General features: G+C 45.8%; 1 protein-coding gene across 1 annotated transcript; it reads left to right on the top strand.

The window, feature by feature from the left end:
- The first annotated feature begins 657 nt into the window (after window positions 1-657).
- LOC120909861 (gastrula zinc finger protein XlCGF26.1-like) lies at window positions 658-21,265 on the top strand. Its single transcript, XM_040321607.1, has 7 exons — window positions 658-765; window positions 847-949; window positions 4,572-4,676; window positions 4,761-4,843; window positions 6,486-6,594; window positions 17,757-17,843; window positions 19,614-21,265. Exons 2-7 carry the CDS (start codon window positions 889-891, stop codon window positions 21,128-21,130), a joined length of 1,962 nt encoding a protein of 653 aa, XP_040177541.1. The 5' UTR covers window positions 658-765; window positions 847-888; the 3' UTR covers window positions 21,131-21,265.
- The last annotated feature ends 2,591 nt before the right edge of the window (window positions 21,266-23,856 follow it).

Genomic DNA, 23,856 nt, shown 5'->3' with positions numbered 1-23,856 from the left:
ACGGTTGGCGAAAGGAGCCGAACGGCGAGTCGGCGCTATACTGCGCATGCGCATCGCCGTTCGGCTCCCTTCGCCAATCGCTTACGCGACGGGGGAGAGCTCGTTTTTGGGCAAAACGTCAATCACACACATGTGAGGCACGCCCACTCCCGCGGGACTCGCAACCCGGATGCACGGGTGAATATGCTGTACTAAGGTATGTACAGCATGAAAAAAATAATAATAGCCTTAATCGTATTGTAATGTGGGGGGGCAGTGGAATAATAAAAAGTAGTTTTTAGGGTGAACCACCGCTTTAACATTGGCTATGCCTCATATACGCCGGAAAAAGCCTTACGCAAACGACGTAAAAAAATCCGCGGGGCGCACGTACGTTTCTGAATCGGCGTATCCAGCTCATTTGCATATTCTACGCTGAAATCGACGGAAGCGCCACCTAGCGGCCAGCGTAAATATGCACCCTAAGATACGACGGCGTAGGAGACTTACGCCGCTAGTATCTTAGCCTAATTAAAGGGTATCTGGTTTCCAGAATACGCTTACATTTACGACGGCGTAGATTCAGAGTTACGACGGCGTATCTACTGATACGCCGGCCGTAACTGTCTCTGAATCCAGCTCAATGTATTCAGTCAGTGTGTGTTTCCTACAGATGGATCCAGTAGTGAGAACCCACCAGAGAGATGTCCCCGTCCTCTGTATTCCCGGGACTCCACACAGGAACATCAGGAGATCCCTCAGGATGATCAACTATATCAAACTGAGGTTTGTAGGTAAAACTAATAATTGTATGTTACATCATAATTCAGACGTTATTATAGATATTCTGTATTGTTGTTTATCTAGAACGAGGAACTGATTGTTATTAAAGTTGAAGACGAAGATGAGATGTTTGTCAGTGGCGATGAGCTGTGTAAAGAGGAGGAAATCCCTGCAGAGATCAGCACAGGTGAGAAACAAAAACAAAATCCAGAGAAGAGCATTCTTATAGATCTCCGGCGGCGTAACGTATGTCCTTTACGTTACTCCGCCGCAAGTTTAACTGGCAAGTGCCTGATTCCCAAACCACTTACCTGTAAACTTGCGGCGGCGTAGCGTAAAGTCCACCCGCGCAAGCACTCCTAATTCAAATGATCCTGGTAGGGGGCGTGGATCATTTAAATTAGGCGCGCTCCCGCGCCGATCGTAAGGCGCATGCTCCGTCGGGCAAATTACCCGACGTGCATTGCGCTAAATGACATCTCACGGACGTCATTTGTTTTGACGGTAACGTAAATGGCGTCCATCGCCATTCACGGACGACTTACGCAAACGACGTTAAATTTTCAAATTTCGACGCGGGAACGACGGCCATACTTAACATTGAGTACGCCACCTAGGGGGCATGTTTATATTTACGCCGCGTATCGCTTACGGAAACGACGTAAAATCACTACGACGGGCAAGCGTACGTTTGAGAATCGGCGTGACTAGTCATTTGCATATTCTACGCTGACCGCAAAGGAAACGCCACCTAGCGGTCAGCGTAGATATTGCAGCCTAAGATACAACGGCGCAGGCCGTCGTATCTTAGGCATGTTTAAGTGTATCTCAGTTTGAGAATACACTTAAACATAGGACGGCCTTAGAATCGGACTTACGTCGGCGTATCTGCTGATACGCCGGCGTAAATTCTTTGAGAATATGGCCCTCAGTCACTACAACAATCTCTTCTTCTCCCCCCTCCTGTCAGTAGAAGACAGTATATGGGGGAATTAAAAAATCTTCCTGCACCATTATAATGGCGCAGGAAACTGGTGCTAGTAGTACATGCCATATTAACTAAGCAAATATACCTATTTCAGGTCTATCTGTAACACCTGTGCCAGTTTCTGTTTCATAATGAAATAGAAACTGGCACAGGGTCTGAACTTCATTAAAGTGGAGGTTTACCCAAAAGTGAACCTCTACTTTTCGGAACCCTCCCCCCCCTCTGGTGTCACATTTGGCACCTTTCACGGGGGAGGGGGTACAGATACCTGTATAATACAAGTATTTGCACCACTTCCGGGTATAGACCGGGAGTCCCGCCCCTTCGCGTCAACCCCCCCTCCCTCGTTGTGTTCTGGGAAACACACGGCTCCCAGAACACAGCGGGGACCAGTGAGGATGGCGCAGCACGACTCACGCATGCGCAGTAGGGAACCGGGCAGTGAAGCCGCAGCAATTCACTTTCGATTCCCTCACCGAGGATGGCGGCGGGGAAGTCGAGAGCTGATCGGTTGCTCTCCCTCGGCTGCCGACATCGCGGGCGACCTGGACAGGTAAGCTGCTGCAGTATTTGTAGCTGCTGGCTTTTAAAAAAAAAAATTCAGGTGAACCCCCGCTTTAAAGCGGGAGTTTACCCGAAAAACAATTTTTAACATTAGATTGAGGCTCGTTTTGTGAAGGGGAATCGGGTGTTTTTTTTTAAATCGAAGCAGTACTTACCGTTTTAGGCCCCGTACTCACGACCAAACATGTCTGCTGAAACTGGTCCGCAGACCAGTTTCAGCAGACATGTTTGGCCGTGTGTTGGCCCGAGCGGACCATTTTTGGACGGATCGGACAGGTTTCCAGCGGACAACTGTTTCCCGGACTTGTTTTAAAACAGTCCGCTGGAAACCTGTCCGCCCGGACATGTACGGTCGTCTGTACAGACCTACCGTACATGTCCTGCCGCCCGCATCCCTCGCATGCGTCGAATGACTTCGACGCATGCGTGGAAGCATTTTTAAGGCGACCCGCCCACGTCGCCGCGTCATTGTCGCGGCGACACCGCGTCATCGACGCGGCGACACCGCGGACACGCCCCGCGTAATGTTTACGCGCGGGCTTCTGTTCGATGGTGTGTATAGCCATCGAACAGAAGTCCCCGGGCAGTCCCCGGCCAGACATGTCCGATGGAAACGGTCTGCAGACCGTTTTCATCGGACATGTCCTGCCGTGAGTACAAGGCCTCAGAGAACGATCTTCTCCGCCGCTTCCGGGTATGGTCTTCGGGACTGGGCGTTCCTATTTGATTGACAGGCTTCCGACGGTCGCATACAGCGCGTCACGAGTAGCCGAAAGAAGCCGAACGTCGCTGCGGCTCTATACGGCGCCTGCGCACCGACGTTCGGCTACTTTCGAAAAACCTTGACGCGTTGTATGCGACCGTCGGAAGCCTGTCAATCAAATAGGAACGCCCAGTCCCGCAGCCCATACCCGGAAGCGGCGGAGAAGATCGCTCTCTAAAACGGTAAGTACTGCTTCGATTTAAAAAAAACACCCGATTACCCTTCACAAAATGAGCCTCAATCTAATGTTAAACATTTGGTTTTTGGGTGAACCTCCACTTTAAGGGATTGTGGGAGTTTTTAGTATAGAAAACTGCCGCAGATCTCTACCAGATCAGACCTGGCTTACAGGGTGTAAACTATCAGTTCATATGCCTCTCTGCCCATGTGGTGTTTACCCTGCACAAGCAGAGCCTGCAGTTTTAACTACCTTTATCTTATCAATCTTATCTTAACAGGGTGGCTGGGGGGGGGAGCGGGAAGAGTGATTGGATCATGGAGCATGAACTGCTCTCTGTGTTGTGTCTGTCATAGGCACAGAATATAACATGGAATAGATCACAGCTATTTAACAAAGGGGCACAAATTAGGAGCAAGATCTGCCTCATTTTCTCAGTTTATAAGAGCTGTGTAGGCATAAATAGGTGGATTCAGATAGACTTAGGCTGGCGTATCAGTAGATACGCCAGCCTAAGTCTGAATCTGCGTTGACGCTAATTTAAGCGTATTCTGGTAACCAGATACGCTTAAATTAGGTTCAGATACAAGCGGCGTAAGTGTCTTACACCGTCGTATCCTAAAGTGTACTTTTTAGGCTGACCGCTAGGTGGCGCTTCCATTGCGGTCGGCCTAGAATATGTAAATGAGTAGATACGCCGATTCACGAACGTACGCTTGCCCGACGCAGTAAAGATACGCCGTTTACGTAACGCACTTTCAGGCCTAAAGTTATTCCATCAAACAGCTGGAATAGTAATGTTAAGTATGACCGTCGTTCCCGCGTTGAAATTTGAAAATTTTACGTTGTTTGCGTAAGTCGTCCGTGAATAGGGCTAGACGTAATTTACGTCCACGTTGAAACCAATAGGACCGTGCGGCGTACTTTGCCGCAATGCACACTGGGATATGTACACTGACGGCGCATGCGCCGTTCGTAAAATACGTCAATCACGTCAGGTCACCCCCTATTAGCATAAAACACGCCCCCTCAGCCGAATTTGAATTATGCGCGCTTACGCCCGCCCGATTTACGCTACGCCGCCGTAACTTAGCAGGCAAGTACTTTGTGAATCATGTACTTGCCTCGCTAACTTACGGGGGCGTAGTGTAAATGCCATACGCTACGCCGCCGCAACTATGCGCCTGCCTACCTGAATCCACCTATAAGACTGCACCACTCTTTCTTAAGTCCCCCAAATGTCCCCAATATCAGGGGTGATCAGACTCTATTACACTTCCACACTCCTCAGTAAGAAGTTTGTCTTTTGTTTTCAGAACCCGAAAACTTTACAACTCCACAGAGAACTGTCAAACCTGAGGAGCAAGAAATAAAACGTGTGAAGGTTAAAGAGGAGGAAATTCCCGTAGAGATCAGCACAGGTGAGAAACAGACTAATGCAGAATTGTATTTATTGTCCATGTTCAAACAATTTAATGTTCATTAAATATGGGTGCATCCTATAGGAGGCTACAGTAAGAGAAGTCCCCGTCCTCTGTATTCCCGGGACTCCACACAGGAACATTACAAGATCCTTCAGAATGATCAGGTAGATGGCAAGTAACTGTGTGTCATATAAATCTTGGGCTAGATTCAGAAAGAATTTACGCCGTCGTATCTATTGATACACCGCGTAAATTCAAAGCTGCGCCGGCGTATCTTCTTTCTGTATTCAGAAAGCAAGATACGCCGAAATTAGGCTAAGATCCGACTGGCGTAAGTCTCTTAGGCCGTCGTATCTTAGGGTGCATACTTACGCTGGCCGCTAGGTGGCGCTGCCGTCGATTTCAGCGTAGAATATGCAAATGAGCTGGATCCACCGATTCAGAAACGTACGTGCGCCCGGCGTTTTTTTTTTTACGTAGTTTGCAAAAGGCTTTTTTTGGCGTAACGTTACTCCTGCTCTATGAGGCATAGCCAATGTTAAGTATTGACGTTGTTCCCGCGTCAAATTTTACGTTGTTTGCGTAAGTCGTTCGAGAATAGGGCTTTGTGTAAATTACGTTCACATCGAAAGCATTGACTATTTGCAACGTGATAAGGAGCATGCACACTGGGATACGTTCACGGCCGGCGCATGCGCCGTTCGTGAGAAACGTCATTTACGTGGGGTCATGTTTATTTACATAAAACACGCCCACCTCTTGACAATTTGAATTCGGCGCGCTTACGCCGACAGATGTACGCTACGCCGCCGTAACTTAGGGCGCAGGTTCTTTAGGACAGGGTTCGACAAAACCCGGGCGCCAGGTCGCAATTGCGACTAGAATTAACGACCTGGCGCCTGGGGCGGCACAGCTGGGGTATCCTGTGTCTCCATGCGCCCCCACCTCCCCCGCCGCGAGATCGCGTTGGGCCGCGCCGGCCGGTAATTGAGGCCTTCTTCAGGCTTATGGTTCCTTCTGTGATCTGTGGTGGCTGTTGGTATGACAAGACAACCAGCAATACTAATGGAGCTTCCCCTGTCTGTTTTCACTGCCCTCTCCTTCCCTCTAATTAGAACCCCCAAACATTATATATATTTTTTATTCTAACACCATAGAGAATAAAATGGCGGTCGTTGCAATACTTTCTGTCACACCGTATTTGCGGAGCGATCTTACAAGCGCACTTTTTGGGAAAAAATACACTTTTTTAAATTAAAAAATAAGACACCAGTAACGTTAGCCCAATTCTTTTTCATATCGTGAAAGAATGTTACGCCGAGTAAATTGGTACCCAACATGTCACGCTTCAAAATTGCGTCCGCTCGTGGAATGGCGACAAACTTTTACCCTTTAAATCTCGATAGGCGACGTTTAAAAAAATCTACAGGTTGCATGTTTTGAGTTACAGAGGAGGTCTAGGGCTAGAATTATTGCTCTCGCTCTACCAATCGCGTCGATACCTCACATTTGTGGTTTGAACACCGCTTTCATATGCGGGCGCTACTCACGTATGCGTTTGCTTCTGTGCGCAAGCTCGGGGAGATGGGGCGCGTTCCTGGCTCCTAACTTTTTTAGCTGGCTCCTAGATTCCAAGCAAATTTGTCAAGCCCTGCTTTAGGAATCCAGCCCCAGCCTCACTAAGTTACGGCGGCGTAGCGTATCTGAGATACGCTACGCCCGCACAAACTTACGGCGGGCTTTCTGAATCTAGCCCCTTGTGTCCAAGAAATGTAACAACATTCTTATAATTTGTTGCTTATGTAGGAGAAAGACCTTAGCAACTATAGAACAGAAGACATGGAGGAAATAGGGACAAATGAGAGGGATGATGAACTGCGCAGAGAGGATGAAGTTCCTCCAGAGATCAACAAAGGTGAGTAGAATCTAGAAAAGAGTTTTCATTTTTCGTTGTTTTGTCGCTACCACACTATTCTCTTCCTCCTCTCCTCCCCTATCAGTAGACAGGGTAAACAGTATGGAGAGGGTAATTAAAGCGGTGTTCCGGGGCCAAATTTTTTTTATTGATTCTAGCATTATTACTAATTAAATACATTAACGATTATACAAAGTTCATTATGTATTTATTAAAAATATAAATTACTTACTCAATATATTCTCCCTCCTGTTGTGGCCGTTGCCATCATGATTGTGGGCATGTGAAGCCCAATCAATATCTCTTCCTGGTTTTCTTTAGAGAGGTGCATGCTAAGTAACCAGCATGCACCTCTCGATCTTGCGCATGTGCGATTCACCGGCGGCCATAGTCTCTAAAGTTGCCATAACAATGGGCGGCGACGGAGTAAGGTCCCGTAATGGCAACATAAACACATCTCCGCGCGGTGATCCGCCCTACATCGCGTAATTTCCTGTCAGGAATTACTGCGCCTGCACACCGCCGTTCGGCTCCTTTCGGCAATCGTGACACAGCTTACACGACGGGGGGGGGAGCTCGTTTTTGGTCATCACGTCAATCACCAGCAAGTTAGGAACGCCCATTCCCGCGGGACTCGCAACCCGGAAGCCACGGGTGAATTAGCTGTACCAAGGTATGTACAGCATCAAAAAAAACATAATAGGCATAATTGTATTGTAATGTGGGGGGCCAATGTAATACTAGAAAGTCGTTTTTAGGGTGAACCTCCCCTTTAAATGAATTGAAAAAGAGCTTACAATCACACCAGGTTGATTTCAGTAACAAAGCGAAAATGGAGAAGACCTTAGTCTAATTAACAACCAGGTGCAAGCCCCTTTGTCAATTTGGAGAGATTTGCGTGACCCCACCCCTTGCCCCCCAAAACAGGTCTAATGGCTTTGTTATTATGGTGTATGCCTTTGACACCAGTATAAAGGTGCAGGAAGCTTTGTTGATTCCATGGTATGTAACCAGTGTGGGAACCAAGAAAAACTTGCAGTGCCGCTCTAAACTCTCCTCACCTCTGTGACCAAGCTCCAGGGAGCAGGACGAAACATGTTAGGAGGGTTTGGCTGGAGTGACGCAGGCTGAGGTCATTTTCATGTACATACTAATGCACTGGGTTGGTCATCGGCGTCCTTTCTTTTTGATATTAGTTGGGAAACCAAGAGTTATAAAGCTCTCTTATGTCCTGTACACACGATCGGTTCATCCGATGAAAACGGTCTGATGGATTTTCTCATCAGATATCCGATGAAGCTGACTTTCATCAGTCTTGCCTACACACCGTTAGGTGGATTCAGAAAGAGTTAGGCCGGCGTATCAGTAGATACGCCGACCTAACTCGGAATCTGCGCCGTCCTAAGTTTAAGTGTATTCTCAAACAGAGATAGACTTAAACCTGTCTAAGATACGACAGCCTGCGCCGTCGTATCTTAGGGTGCAATATTTAGGCTGGCCGCTAGGTGGCGCTTCCGTTGAGTTTGGCGTAGAATATGTAAATGCATAGATACGCCGATTCACGAACGTACGTCGCAGTAAAGATACGCCGTTTACGTAAGGCATTTTCAGGCGTAAAGTTATTCCATCAAATAGCTGGACTAGTAATGTTTAGTATGGCCGTTGTTCCCGCGTCGAAATTTGAAAATTTTACATTGTTTGCATAAGTCGTTCGTGAATAGGGCTGGACGTAATTTACGTCCACGTCGAAACCAATACGTCCTTGCGGCGTACTTTGCCGCAATGCACACTGGGATATGTAAACGGACGGCACATGCGCCGTTCGTAAAAAACGTCAATCACGTCAGGTCCCCCCCCATTAACATAAAACATGCCCCCCTCAGCCTAATTTAAATTAGGCGCGCTTACGCCGGCCACATTTCCGCTACGCCGCCGTAAGTTAAGAGGCAAGTACTTTGTGAATACAGTACTTGCCTATCTAACTTAAGGCGGCGTAGCGTAAATACGATACGCTACGCCGCCTTAAAGATGCGGCGGTCTTTCTGAATCCACCTACATGAGTTAAAAAAACGATCGTGTCAGAACACGGTGACGTAAAACACAACAACGTGCTGGAAAAAATTAGGTTCAATGCTTCCGAGCATGCGTCGACTTGATTATGAGCATGCGTTGATTTTTAACCGATGGATTTCCCCACAGACAATCGTTTTTTTCTATAGTTTTTTTAACCATCAGATAATTTTAAAACAGGTTCTAAGTTTTTTTTCACCAATGGGAAAAAAAACGATGGGGCCCACACACGATCGGTTCGTCTGATGAAAACGTTCCATCAGACCGTTTTCATCAGATGAACCGATCGTGTGTATGCGGCATTAGACTCTCTTTCTTTTTTTTTTTTTTTTTTTTTTTTTTACAATTCTTTATTTTATATATGTTTTCTACATACAAGTCAACAGCCCCGGTCTCCTCTCTTGTATATACCCACGGTCTTCTTTTACCTTCCTCAGAGAGGTGTCCTGTGCCTCCAAGATTATTAATCCCCCTCCCTACCCTCCCCCCCCCCCTTCCCACAACTAAAATAAAAAAAAAAAAAAAAAAAAAAAAAAAAAAAAAAAAAAAAAAAAAGAAAAGAAAAAAAAAAAAAAAAAATTCGGCCGTAGTCTCTCCCCTCTTCCCCCCCTATCCGCTCCGCTCCCTGTATTCCCTATATGGAGTCCATACCCTCCAGTAGGTCTCCTCTCGTTCCTGTATTCCCATTGTGAGGTTCTCCATCATCTGTATCTCATTTATTCTACTTATCCATTGCGATTTAGTTGGGGACGAGGTGTTCTTCCATAAGATTGGTATACAGGCCTTCGCAGCTGTTATCAAATGGCGTATTAGGGATTGTTTATATTTTTCCATTGTTATGGGAATGTCGAGTAACAAGAACGCTGCGGGTCTGTGTCCCAGGTCAATCCCGGTAATTTCCAGGACCGTCTCCGAGACCATCTCCCAGAATTCTCTTATCACCCGACAGTCCCAAAATATGTGTACCATAGTGCCCTCTTCCTTCTGGCATCTCCAACAAACTTTGGACGTATTAGGGAAGAGCCGGTTTAATATTGATGGTGTCCTATACCACCTTGTCAGGACTTTGTACCCCCCCTCCTGGTACCTAGATGCAATTGAGGCCTTATGTGTGAATGCAAAAATCTTATTTTTCTGTGTCTCAGTAAACTTGATGCCCAAATCCTTTTCCCATGCCTGCATAAAGACGAGCTCTTGTGGGGCGTTGACTTCAGTCAATATATTATACATATAAGACAGCGTATGTCTCATTGGTTCTTTTTTTAAACAGATTTCCTCAAATTTGGAGAGGCTTCCTATCTCTGCCTCCCGGATCTTCAGAGAGCCTAGAAACGTTCTTAATTGATTTCGTCTCCAACTGTCTATATCTTCTCCGTATGCCATCTCTAAATCTTCACTCTGCATTACATGGTTTTCTCTCATGAAGTGTATCAGCCTACTGGCTCCCTTCCGTCTTAAGTTTTTAAACTGTCGGTCTCTGATACCTGGCTCAAAGCTCGGGTTTCCCAGAATAGGTGTCATAGGGCCAATACACTTTACCAGATTCAATTTCATACCTATCCTTCTGATAACTCTAAGTGTGGCCTTTATCATGGGATGTTTCTTTGCAGACTGAGATATCTTATTCATATCCAGCCACGCCATTCCTTCTATGGGGATATTGCTAACTTCTTGTTCCAGGTTTACCCAGGGTTTGTTTGTCTGGTGTAAGCACCAGTCCACAACTCGTACCAGGTGAGAAGCCTCATAATACCCCATAGGGTCGGGTAGGCCCACTCCTCCTTTTTCTTTGGATAAGATCAGTATGTTCCTCCGAACTCTGGCCGGTTTTCCTGCCCATATGAACTTCGTAAATTTAGAGCTTAAATCTTTCAGGAATCCCCTCGAGAGTGTTATTGGGAGGGTCTGAAATAAATAGAGTAGTCTAGGCATAATGTTCATTTTAACTATGTTTATTCGGCCAAACCATGAAAAGATTTCTTTGTCCCACCTTAGTAGATCTAGTTTTATTTGTTTTAATAAGGGTAGAAAATTTAGTTCATAAAGCCTACCCAAGTTTCTTGGTATTTTTGTCCCTAAATATTCTACATGGGATTCCGTCCATCTAAAAGGGAAATTACTGGCTAGTTGTTGCCGCATTCCACTGTCCACCTCAACTCCCATTGCTTCTGATTTGTTATAATTAACTTTAAAATTGGAAATTTTTCCGTATCTTTTAATTTCAGCTAATAAGCATGGAAGCGATGTTATCGGGGATGTTAATGTGAACAGTAGATCATCGGCATATGCTGCCACCTTATAATCCACCTCCCCTACCCGGATCCCCCGTATATCATTATTTGCTCTTATAATTCTTAAAAAAGGCTCCAACGAGAGAACAAATATGATTGGGGATAGCGGGCAACCCTGCCGGGTACCATTATGAATAGGGAAGGGGTCTGATTTTTTCCCATTTACTCTAACTCTTGCCGATGGGCAGGAGTATAGGCTTGTGACCCAATTCTGTACACCCTTTCCCAAGCCAATATGTGATAACATTGCTTTTAAATACCCCCATTCCACCCTATCGAACGCTTTTTCTGCATCCGCGGATATCAGGACTGCAGGCTTATGGCGTTGTTGGGCGAGGTATATTGTACTTATTACCCTTTGAGTGTTTTCTCTGCCCTCTCTACCCGGGGTAAACCCCACTTGATCAGGATGTATCAATAACGGGATATATGTTAGTATTCTATCGGCCAAAATCTTTGCTAGAATCTTTAAATCAACATCCAGCAAAGATATTGGCCGATAGCTGGAGCACTGGGCAGGGTCTTTCCCTTCCTTGGGGATCACTACAATCTCGGCCAGCAAGGTTTCTGCCGGCATCCTCTGACCATCGCGGATCGAGTTAAATGCCGCTATGTACCTAGGTGCCAGTTTTTCCGCGAAGATCTTATAGTATCGCAGTGTATATCCGTCGGGACCTGGCGCCTTTCCCGCTTTTAGGGCGCCCAGTGCTCCCATAAATTCTTCTACTGTAATCGGGCCGTCTATCTTCTCTGCACTTTCTTTGGGTATCCTTGGCATTTCTGAGGACACTAAGTATTCCTTGATAGCCTCTTCTCTTTCCACAAGGTCTGGTCTTAAACACTGCTTTTCTAAACTATATAGGTTTGAGTAATACTCTCTAAATGCTTCCGCTATTTGTTGTGTAGAGCTCACCATCCCATTCCCCTGTGTTTTAATCTTCTCGATCTGGTTACGGGCTCTCGTGTCTCTGAGTGCATTTGCCAATAGTCTGCTGGGTTTATTCCCATATTCATAATAAGTTCTTTTACACCTATTCAATGTAGCTTTTGCTTTATCCGTTAACATAAGATTTAGTTTTTCCCGCAATCCCGCCAATTTCTCTCCTATCTGGTGCGACTGTAGTTTCTTATGTGCCGTTTCCAGCGATTGGATTTCCCCCAGCAGGCTATCGAGTTTAGCATTCTGAGTACATTTTCTGTGTGCCCCCAATGATATAAGCACTCCTCTCAAATAGCATTTATGTGTCTCCCATAAACTCATAGGCAGTGTTTCATCCAGATCGTTAGTAGAGAAGAAATTATCAAGTTCCTGGGCTATCTGTTTCTCATATTCCGGATCTTTTAAGAGTGTCTCATTGACTCTCCAGTTCCATTCTCGTGGGCCTCTCTCACCCCATTCTATGCTGCAATTGGTTGGCGCGTGGTCAGATATTGTGAAAGATCCTATTTTTGCATCTCGTAGCCTAGAGAGAATGTTCTGGTCTAAAAAAATATAGTCTAACCTTGTGTATGTCTTATGCTTTGTGGAAAAAAAACTATAATCCTTGTCATAGGCATGCATTATCCTCCAGCTATCTATTATCTGTGTATCTTTCAGTAGACGCCTTGCTTTACGTAGTTTTGTATTAGATATATGAGATACTCCCTTTGACACGTCTATTGCTGGATCCAGAGCTATATTTAAATCGCCTCCCAAAATTAGAAATCCTTCCTTGTTTTGTTGTACCACTTCCAAGTATTTTTCCAGTGTAGGTATAGGATCCTCATTGGGTAAATACAAATTCACCAGAGTAACTTTTTGATTCCCTAATTCTCCTTTCACTATTAACATCCTTCCTACGTCGTCCGTAATTACATTTGATTCTTTCCAATTCATTTGTTTTGAGAGCATAATTGCCACCCCATTCGCTTTGGATGTTTGGGAGGCACCATGGTACACTGTCGGATATCTTTGATTGCCTAGTCTTGGCATTTTATCTCTTCTGAAATGTGTCTCTTGTAAAAAGATTACTTGAGCTTTGATTCTACTGAGTTCTGCCATTAATTTAGTGCGTTTTTCTGGGCTGTTCAGGCCCTTGACGTTATATGATGTAAAATTTATTATGTCCATTTTATCGTCTTTCTAGTCTGGTATACCTCACAAAGGGGTCCAGTAGTAAAAAATAAAAACTACGGTGCAAGGGGGAGAGAAAGGGGAGAGAGACAGACCACAACAAACAAAAAAAAAAAAAAAGAGAAAAAAAAAGAAAGAAAGAAACCCCCCTCCCTTTCCCCCGTACCTCGAGAACTAGTCACTCGTCCAAGTGCCCGAGTAATTACCCTTCCGCCCCCCTCTCGTGTCTCCCCTGATATTGGGGGCCAGCCACCGCAGGCGCGGAGGGGACAGCAACAACAAAACAAAAAAAAAAAAGAAAAGGGACCAGAGAAAAAATCCCTATCCCTTTATTTAACGCTTCCGGTTCACCTCCAATTGGAGGAGAAGCGTTTTTAGTGGGGAGAATGTATGTGCAGAAGAGAGCGAGGGTAGCGAGTCCAGAGCTCCCCTGCGTTATCCCACATGCACCCCATTAGTCGTTTCACATTACCCTAGTGTTAACTTTGTCCTATATCCCTTCACCTCCGCTTCAGAATCACCCCCTTATTCCAGGCGTTCTCCCTTGGAGATAGCTCCACTGGGAGATATCTCCCAATCTTTTGGACACCAAAAAAAAAAAAAAGAAGAGGACGAGAGAAGGGAGGGATAGAGGGAGATTCCTGGAAAAAAAAAAAAAAAAAAATGCTATCTTTCCTCCTTTCCTCCCTTCCTCCCCTCCTCTCCCCTCACCCCCACAAAATTGTACCTCACCCCTCCCGACCGTGCCCGGACCTCAATAGCAACCCACTACACTTCTACATATCATCAATAAAAGAAAAAAACAGACTTCTTTCTTTAGCATATTTAGGGTAAGGGGAGACATCTAGCGTATCTGCATCCTCCATCTTGTGCATACAAACTTCTATGCGCATCTCCCCAACATCTACATACATTATACAATTATTCAATAATCCATTCAACTGTTCAATATACAAGCCCTATTTTCTTTTCTTGAACCTCATAAACAGATATCGGGGGTGTGCTTGAAAAAAAAAAAAAAAAAAAAAAGAAGAGAGAAGGGGAATCTTGTTTACCAGCCCCTGGTAGCTAATCTTTTTGAGTTTTTATTTCCATTTCCCACCCTACTCTTGCCCCCCTTGACCCTTTCCCTCCCCCCCTATTCCCCACCTAGTACTTCTATTTCCCCAATAACCACACTTCCATATTCGTGTATTCGTGTATTCGTGTATATAGTGATAAAATTATCATGCCCCTTTAAAAAAAAAAAAACATGGGACCCTGAGAGAAAAAAACAAAAGGTGGGAATACACCCCACTTATCATTGTGACCACGATTGTAGTCAGTTTTAATGTCTGTGATGACTTTACTATATGTGCCCATTATTTGTGACCCCATCTTTACTATTTACCCCCCCCCTCCTTAATGACCCTTATGTCCCCCCTTTTTACCCTCCCTAAAATATCAGGGATCCATCCCCCCTATAAAAAGATACTACCCACATCCCCCCCAAAACTCCCACCCCACTACAAAGAAGAAACACCTCGTGCCCCCCCCTTCCCCCCACCCTTTTATTGGGCCTCAAAGAGGGCATTTTATTCTTCTGCCTATTCTCCCCAATGGGGAAATGTATCTGCAATTTTATTCTCCCTCTCCCTTTCCCTTCCTTCCTCCTTCCTCCTTCCCTCTACTCCCTCCCTTCCCCTCTGCTTAACTACTAATAAAAAAAAAAAAAAAAAAAAAGGTGGAGGGGTGGAGCAATCCTATCTCTCTCATACAGACATTTATTCCTACCCCTCTGTCACTCCTTTATATATATGGTACATAATATGCATAGCCTCCTTATATCGGTCCATAATATATATAACCTCCATATATCAGATACCTCATACCGACAACAAAAAACCACCAAAAAAAAAAAAAAGGAATATATGCAATATATGCAAATATATGCACCATTCGTTGTGCCAGCCTTTGTATAGCTTATGTATATTCTTTGCCTATACACTTCTAGCACAGCCCCCTTATTTTATATATCATTCAGTGTATATTTAACCCATCACTCCACTCCTCCTCCAAAAAAGAAAAATACACGGGAAAAAAAAATAAAATAAAAAAATAAAAAAAAATGAAAAACCCCCGAGACAAAAGGCATTCAAGTCCGGGCCCTCTCCCCATAAACCTATATGAAACCCATATAGGGATGAGATACCAAAAAAAAAAAAAAAAACTGTCCATTTTCCTCTTCCTTTCCTCTTCTTACTCTATGGGGGCTCTGTTCTTATATTTCCTACATGACAATCGTCCCCTTTGTTAGTTTAATATCTGTCCATCATTATGGGTGACTCTAGCCAGTTCGGCACTTCTATGGGCTCAGCACCCAGAAACCGAAATAATTCTTGTAGTTGAGCAGGGGACCTTAAGCTAAAGTTCTGCCCTTCTTTTTTTATAATTACTGCCAAAGGATATCCCCATCGATACGTGGCTTCTTTAAGGCGAATATAGTCCAAGAGAGGTTTTAACAAGCGTCTTCTCCATTTTGTAAGCCTGCAAAGATCTGGATAGACCTGAATGTCCCCACCCTCCCATTTTACCACACCCTCCTTCCAGGCCGCCCGCATAATGTCTTCCTTTACCCTGAAGAAGTGTACTCTACAGACCACATCTCTAGGGCCCCCTTGGGCAGGAAGGCGAAAAGTAGGGACTTTATGAACCCGATCCAGTTCGATTAGTGTATCAGCAGGTCTATTCAAAATTAAATTGAATATGGTCGTGGCCGCCTCTCTCAGGGCTGGGCCTTCCAAGTTTTCAGGAACCCCCTTAATGCGGATATTATTTTGTCTGCTTCTATCCTCAGCCTCCTCACTGTGTAGTTGTAACGCAGCCATCTGTTGGTGCTGTCTCATGAGCTCTTCTTCCATATTCAATAGTCTGCGCTCTAGTTTACTGTTTTGCACTTCTAAGTTTGTTATTTTCTGTTCACCCCTTTCCACACCAGCGCGCACTTCTTCTATCTCCTCTCTTAGTGTATTTATAATAGTTTTAGTTAGAGTCTGTATATCCTCCTTTGTGGGGAGCGCCTGAATAAGTGCTCTAAGCTGCTCCATATCTGATATAGTCTCTTGTACCTTATTCTCCTGGGTTTGTGGGACCTTGTTACTATTCTCCAGGCTTGTCATCCCCTCCCCTATCCTGTTTACCACAACTTCAGTGGGGGGATCTCCCCCCTTAGGCATACCTTTATACAGCATAGAAGATACCGCTGGTGCAGCAGATATTACCTCAATTATAGAGTCCCGTCTACCCTTCACAGCATTTCCTGCAGCTGCCATCCCTGAGGGGTCTTTCGTGCTGCTGCTTCTTTCCCTGGTGTCCTCCAGTGACTGCAGCGTCGCGTCCGTCTGAGCCCTGAGATAGTGGGTAATGTAGGAGTGTGCTGGGGTGCTTGATGCTCGTGAACTCCTTCCGGGTCTTCTTCCACGGCGCGACATGTGCCAGTACTGACCCGCTCTCTGATGTGGAAGCTCCGCTCTTCAGCACCGGCCCCCCCGTACGCCGCCACAGAGCCGCTACAGAGCCTGTTCACCAGAGTAAGTACTAGAGCAGGCACTCTGCAGTAGGCGCTCTGTTTTGCTCCGCTCCCTGCCACTCAACTCAGCTGTCTTGCATACTTCGGTCGTCGGCTGCAGCGCGGCGAAACAGCGTGCAGCCGCACGTCACTGACACGATAGGCGCTCTGAGGTGAAGGTTGTTTCCAATGCTCACTGTCGGTCCTCTATCGGGTGCATGCGGTGATCCCGCTAGGAGCTCCTCACACGCCGCCTCACTCCTCCATGCTCAGGCCACTCCCCCCGGAAACAGAAACCACCAGACTCTCTTTCTTAACTCATATCATTGTGTGTTACCAAACATAAAGGGCCAGATCCACGAAAGAATTACGCCGGCGTATCTCTTGATACGCCGCGTAATTTTTAATTTTGCGCGTCGTATCTTTGTTTTGTATCTACAAAACAAGATACGACGGCATCTCGGATGGATCCGACAGGCGTACGTCTTCGTACGCCGTCGGATCTTAGGTGCAATTTTTCGGCGGCCGCTAAGTGGCGTTTCCGTCGAATTCCGCGTTGAGTATGCAAATTAGTTAGTTACGGCGATCCACGAACGTACGTCCGGCCGGCGCATTTTTTTACGTCGTTTGCGTTCGGGTTTTTTCCGGCGTATAGTTAAACCTGCTATTATGAGGCGTACTCAATGTTAAGTATGGCCGTCGTTCCCGCCTCATATTTTGAATTTTTTACGTCGTTTGTGTAAGTCGTTCGCGAATAGGGATTTGCGTAGAATGACGTCACCGTCTTAAACATTGGCTTGTTCCGGTTTCATTTCGCGCACTGGGATACCCCCACGGACGGCGCAGTTAAAAAAAAAATTTGTTTACGTCGGGTCTCGACGTATTTACATAAAACACGCCCCCATCACAGAGATTTGAATGCCGCGCCATTACGCCGCCAAAGATACGCCACACCGCCGTAACTTACGGCGCAAATTCTTTGAGGATTCGGAAAAAAAAGATAAGTTACGCCGCCGTAACTTATCTTAGATACGCTACGCCCGGCGGATTAATGCGCCGATCTACGTGGATCTGGCCCAAAATGTGGCCAGTCTTCGCCCAACACACACTCTCTGGGGTTTCACTATATTTTTATTCATAGACCCTGAAGACAGCAGAGCCACTAAGAGAGGCGTCAAAGCTAAGAAGAAGGAAGAAGCACATGTGAAGATTAAAGAGATCGGCATAGGTGGGTTATTATATTGAATGCTGACTCCTAGTGTACAGAAAGCCCCCACAAATGCAATTTCCTGCTTGTGTGATTGGTTTATATATTTTACCAGAATTCTGCCTTAAGATAAGATACAAGTCAAATTATAGGCATCCGCTGCAACACAAATCTAGGTTTTAATGGGACTCTACAGGGGTTAAATACTTCTAAAGGGATGCCGACACTGCAGTTTTTTTTCATCAGAACACTAAGGCCCCTTTCACATTGGAGTGGGAGCCGCGGTGGCGGTATAGCGCTGCTAAAAATAGCGGCGCTATACTGCCGGGATTGCCGCGGGAATCGCCCGCTAGCGGTGCGGTATTAACCCCCCGCTAGCCGCCGATAAAGGGTTAATACCGCCCGCAATGCGCCTCTGCAGAGGTGTGAAAATGAATGTTTCCCTATGAGAGCCGTCCTAACTGGTCCGACTTTGAAAATGCTCCCTGTACTACTTTGGTCCGACTTTGATCCTACTTCAGCCCATTGAATATCATTGAAGTCGGATCAAAGTAGGATCCTTGTCCTTACCATCCGACTTTTGACATCCGACATGGTGATAACAGCAGCAGTAAAAGGAATTTATCTCACTCTGGGATTGTTTTGATTGGTCAAAGGACAAGTCAGACTATCACAAAGTCGGATCAAAGTAGTATCCTGTTCATGTCGGAGGGATGTAGGAGCGATGTAGAAGCGATGTAGGACTGATGTCGCAGACAAAGTAGGATGAAAGTCGTATCACTGTCGTGTAGTATCAGTGTGAACCCAGCCTTAAGCCTTGTAAACACGATCGGATTATCGGACGGGAATTGTGTGATGACAGGCTGTTATTGGAAAATCCAACCGTTTATATGCTCCATCGGACAATTGTTGTCGGATTTTCCACCAACAAATGTGGGATAGCATGTTTTAAAATTGTCTGCCAACAAATGTGTTGATGGATTATCTGATCGTGTGTGTACCCAAGTCCGTCGAACAAAACTCCAAAGTACAAACACGCATGCTCAAAAGCAATGCTAACCATTAGGCCCCGTACACACAAGGGGACATGTCCGATGAAAACGGTCCGCGGACCGTTTTTATCGGACATGTCTGCTCGGAGATTTCTGTCTGATGGTTGTACACACCATCAAACAAATCCGCGCGGACACGAAACGCTGTGACGTGGCCGCGACGATGACGCGGCGACGTGCGCGGCCCTGGAAGGTCAATGCTTCAACGCATGCGTCAAATCACTTTGACGCATGCGAGGGCTTTCGGCCGAGCGGACATGTCCGGTGAGTCTGTACAGACGACCAAACATGTCCGACGGACAGGCTTCCAGCGGACATGTTTCTTAGCATGCTAAGAAACATTTGTCCGCTGGAAACCTGTCCGATCCGCCGGAAAATTGTCCGGTCGGCCGTACAGACGACCGAACATGTCCGCGGAAACTGGTCCGACGAACCAGTTTCAGCAGACATGTTCGGTCGTGTGTACGAGGCCTTACACAACATTAGCAGAAGTTGCCCAAAGGGTGGTGCTAAAGCTGAAAAAGCACGTCGTTTTGCGTTTGTTGGCCGACAATTCTTTGCCGTTTGTATGCAATACAAGTTCCTGGCCAACGCCCTTCGGACAAAAGTCGTACGCTTTGTCCGCAGAAAATCCGATCGTGTGTATGAGGCTTTAGAGTCTCTAAAAAACTGTTTTAATATTTTCTCAGAGTCTTGCTTTATTGGTCTCGTCTATCTTAATTCCCTTTATTCCTCCAAGATGGGCGATACAGAAAGTACAACATGGAAGAAAACCATGATATCTCTCCAGATGATGAAATAGAAGATGGCGACATCCCATCCAAACATCCAATCACCCCAAACCTGAATCCTGTACTTCGCAGTACAGATCCATCCATTGATATTGGGGTGCGTTTTTTCTCTCATCGTGAGAACAAGGAGGGTAGTGAATCACACCAGCCGCCAGACCCCATCTCACACCAGCGAGGTCACATAGGCGAGAAGCCACATTCGTGTTCGCAATGCGCTAAATGTTTTAGCTTGAGATCCGGTCTTCTCGAACATCAGAGAACTCACAGAGGAGTGAAACCGTATTTATGTTCTGAATGCGGAAAAACATTTGCAAAAAGGTCGCACCTCACAACACATCAAAGAATTCACTCTGGGGAGAAGCCATTTTCCTGTTCCGAATGTGGTAAAAGTTTTCCTGTTAAATCGTATCTCATCAGACATGAAAAAGTTCATACCGGGGAAAACCCTTATACGTGCTCGGAGTGCGGGAAGTGTTTTTTTCAGAAACAGCATCTGCTTTCACACCAGAGGACTCACTTGGCTGAGAAGCCATTTTTATGCACTGATTGCGGGAAAGGTTTTTCCCAGAGTGACCACCTTCTCTCTCATCAGATAAGTCATTCAGGGGGGAAGCCTTTTTCATGCACAGAGTGCGGGAAGTGTTTTTCCCAAAGGGACCATCTTGTCTTGCATCAGATGAGTCATACAGGAAAGAAGCCGTTTTCATGTTCAGAGTGCGGAAAATCTTTTACGTGGAGACCCAACCTCATTGTACATCAGAGGACTCACACTGGGGTTAAGCCATACTCCTGTTCAGAGTGTGGGAAGTGTTTTTCCCAGAGCAAAAGTCTTGCCTACCATGAGATGACCCATACAGGTGAGAAACCCTATTCGTGTTCGGAGTGTGAGAAGTGTTTCTCTTTTAAACATCTACTCATTAAACACTATAGGGCTCACACAGGAGACAAGCCGTTTTCATGTTTGGAATGTGGAAAGTGTTTCTTCGAGAGGAAACGTCTTATCTCCCATCAGAGAACTCACACCGGGGAGAAGCCTTATTCGTGTCCGGAATGTGGGGACTGTTTTCCTTCTAAACACTCGCTTACAGTTCACCATAGAGCTCACACAGGAGAGAAGCCGTTTTCATGTTCAGAATGTGGTAAATGCTTCACGACAAGATCAACTCTCGCTAAACACTTGGCGGGCCACACGGGGACGAAGCCGTTTTTCTGTCCCCAGTGCGGGAAATGTTTTTCTCGGAGATCCTCGCTCATCACGCATGAAAGACTTCACACGGGGGAAAAGCCATATTCCTGTTCTGAATGTGGGAAATGTTTTACAGATAGATCAAATCTTACTTCCCATCAAAAAATTCACACCGGTGACTTGCCATACTCGTGCACAGACTGTGGGAAAGGTTTTAAAAGGAAGTCGGACCTGGCTTCACATAATAGTCGAATCCACAAGAGAGAACATCTTGGCTAACGGCAGGAGAGGAACTAGCAAATGTGTGTTTCAGATGTGTATTTAGGCCTCATATATACGCTATGGGCCAGATCCACGTACCTCCGCGTAAATATAAGCGGGCGTAGCGTATCTCAGATACACTACGCCGCCGTAACTTAGTGCGGAGGTTCCTTATCCACAAAGAATTTGCGCCGTAAGTTACGGCGGCGTAGTCTAAATGTGTCGGCGTAAGGGCGTGGAATTCAAATGACAAAGATGTGGGCGTGTTTTATGTTAATTCAACTTGACCCCACGTAAATGATGTTTTTTTTTTTAACGGCGCATGCGGCGTCCGTGGGGGTATCCCAGTGCGCATGCTCAAAATCCCGTCGCAAATAGTCAATGCTTTCGACGTGAAAATAATTTACGCAAAGCCCTATTCGCAAACGTTTTACGCAAACGACGGGAAATTCGACACTGGCCCGAAGCCCATACTTAACATTGCGTACGCCTCATAGACCCAGGGGTAACGTTACGCCGAAAAAAGCCTTACGTAAACGACGTAAAAAAATGCGCTTGGCGGACTGTGAGGGCTTACCTTGAGTGGAGTCCATTTTGCAGATTTGTAAGCTCACCCTTGCAGGTACACACAGCCCACGGTAATACAGGTAAGACACTACCTGGGCTGTGAGTCTGTGCACGGGGGCTAGATAGAGATTAGCCCAGGATAGTCAAGTATAGCCGTGGCCCAGGATTCCAGAGAGAGTCAGGTAAGTACTGACGGAAAGTTCAGGGGTTGCAGACAGGAACCAAAGACAAGTCCGGGGCACAAGCCGTGGGTCAAGGAATGGAGAAGGCAGGGAAAGTCCAAAAGTACAAGCCGGGGTCAGAGGACAGGAGACAGCAGCAATCCAGGGTACGTAAGCCAAAGGGTCAGAAGCCGGGGTCAGTCTTGTAGCTGAAGACAATCACAGGAACACAGGAACCGTTGGCACAGACAGGACAATTAGAGTACAATGAACTGACACCTCCCTCATAGTGAGGCAGGGTTTTATACCCTGGTTGATTAGGAAACCTGCCTCAGCTGGACCAGGATAGACAAGTGCAGATTGTAGGGAGATCCAGAGACAGGCAATCAGCACATAGTTCAGAACCAGGCTCCGACAGACAGCAAGAAGAATATCAACTGAGAAGTGGCTCAGAAGCAAAGACCTGGACCAGCAATGGAGAGGTCCTGGGTTCAATTCCACCCAGAGCCAACTGAGGCACGACCACGCCTCGCTGTCCGTTTGGCACGGTAGCGACCGTGACACGGACGTACATTTGAGAATCGGCGTATCTAGCGAATTTGCATACTCTACGCGGAAATCAACGGAAGCGCCACCTAGCGGCCAGTGTAAATATGCACCTAAGATCCGACGGCGTACTAAGATGTACGCCAGTCGGATCTAGCCCCCATTCAGGCGTATCTTGTTTTGTGGATACAAAACAAAGATACGACGGCGCATCGTAGAACTTACGCGGCGTATCAATAGATACGCCGGCGTAAGTTCTTTGTGGATCTGGCCCTGTGTGTTTACCCCCCAGTGCCCGAGGATCCTGATTTTACCTTCCTCTGAGCCAGGGATCCTCAAACTACGGCCCTCCAGCTGTTGCGGAACTACACATCCCATGAGGCATTGTAAAACTCTGACATTCACAGACATGACTAGGCATGATGGGAATTGTAGTTCCTGAACAACTGGAGGGCCAAAGTTTGAGGACCCATGCTCTGAGCCTTACATCACTAAATGACTCAGCAGAAGGGAGGGGCCACGGTGTGCAAAAGGGAGAACAGGCACCTGAACCTCCCAGAAATGTCGAATGCTGTAGAGAGGCTACAGTGGGGGGAAGTAAACATGTGTAGAACGAAAAAATGTGTTGTTTTGATTCAGTATTTACATAAATTTGTTTTAAAAATTTGTTTTGTTTATTCGAATTTTCCAAATTCAAGTCAAATTGCATTTAAATCTAATTTATTCTATTCAAATTTTGGAAGATGGTTATTTTCTTTCTATTCTATTGTTTTTTTTTGTTTTATTCTATTCTGTTTTTTTATGTTCTGTTGTATTCTTTTGAACTATATTCTGTTCTTTTCTATTCAAATTTATTCTATTTGAATTTCGGAAAACAGTTATATTGTTATATTCTTTCTATTGTTTTCTTTTGTTTATGCCAGTCTATTCTTTTCTATTATTTTTTTTTCTATTCTATTTGAATTTAAATTTATTCAAAATTAGAATTTCGCAAGGCATGATCAGAGGTATGCAGATGACACTATGCACTGTCCTGAGTCTTAGTGCCTTGGGAGTCCTGGAGCCATAGTCCGTGACTGACATAGCTGAAGGAGAATACCAAGTGATCCTCAATATGCTGCATAGGTTTACAGACAGGACGGCTCACTTGTCATTGTAGCTGGATGAAGTACCGGTAGGATGCAAAGTTACATATAGCCAGATTCAGGGAGAGATACGCCGGCGTATCAGTAGATACAGCGTCGTAACTCCGAATCTGCGCCGTCGTATATTTAAGCATATTCTCAAATTGAGATACGCTTAAATGTTGCTAAGATACGACCGCCGGCGCCGTCGTATCTTAGCTGTCTGTTTACGCTGGCCGCTAGGGGCGTGTACGCTGATTTACGCCTAGAATGTGTAAATCAGCGAGATACGCCTATTCACGAACCTACGCTTGACCGTCGCAGTAAAGATACGCCGTTTACGTAA

Source organism: Rana temporaria, chromosome 8 (assembly GCF_905171775.1).
Source record: "Rana temporaria chromosome 8, aRanTem1.1, whole genome shotgun sequence".
Classification (NCBI taxonomy): Eukaryota; Metazoa; Chordata; class Amphibia; order Anura; family Ranidae; genus Rana; species Rana temporaria.
The sequence above is the reverse complement of the archived record's forward strand: the minus strand, read 5'-3'. Positions and strand labels throughout refer to the sequence as shown.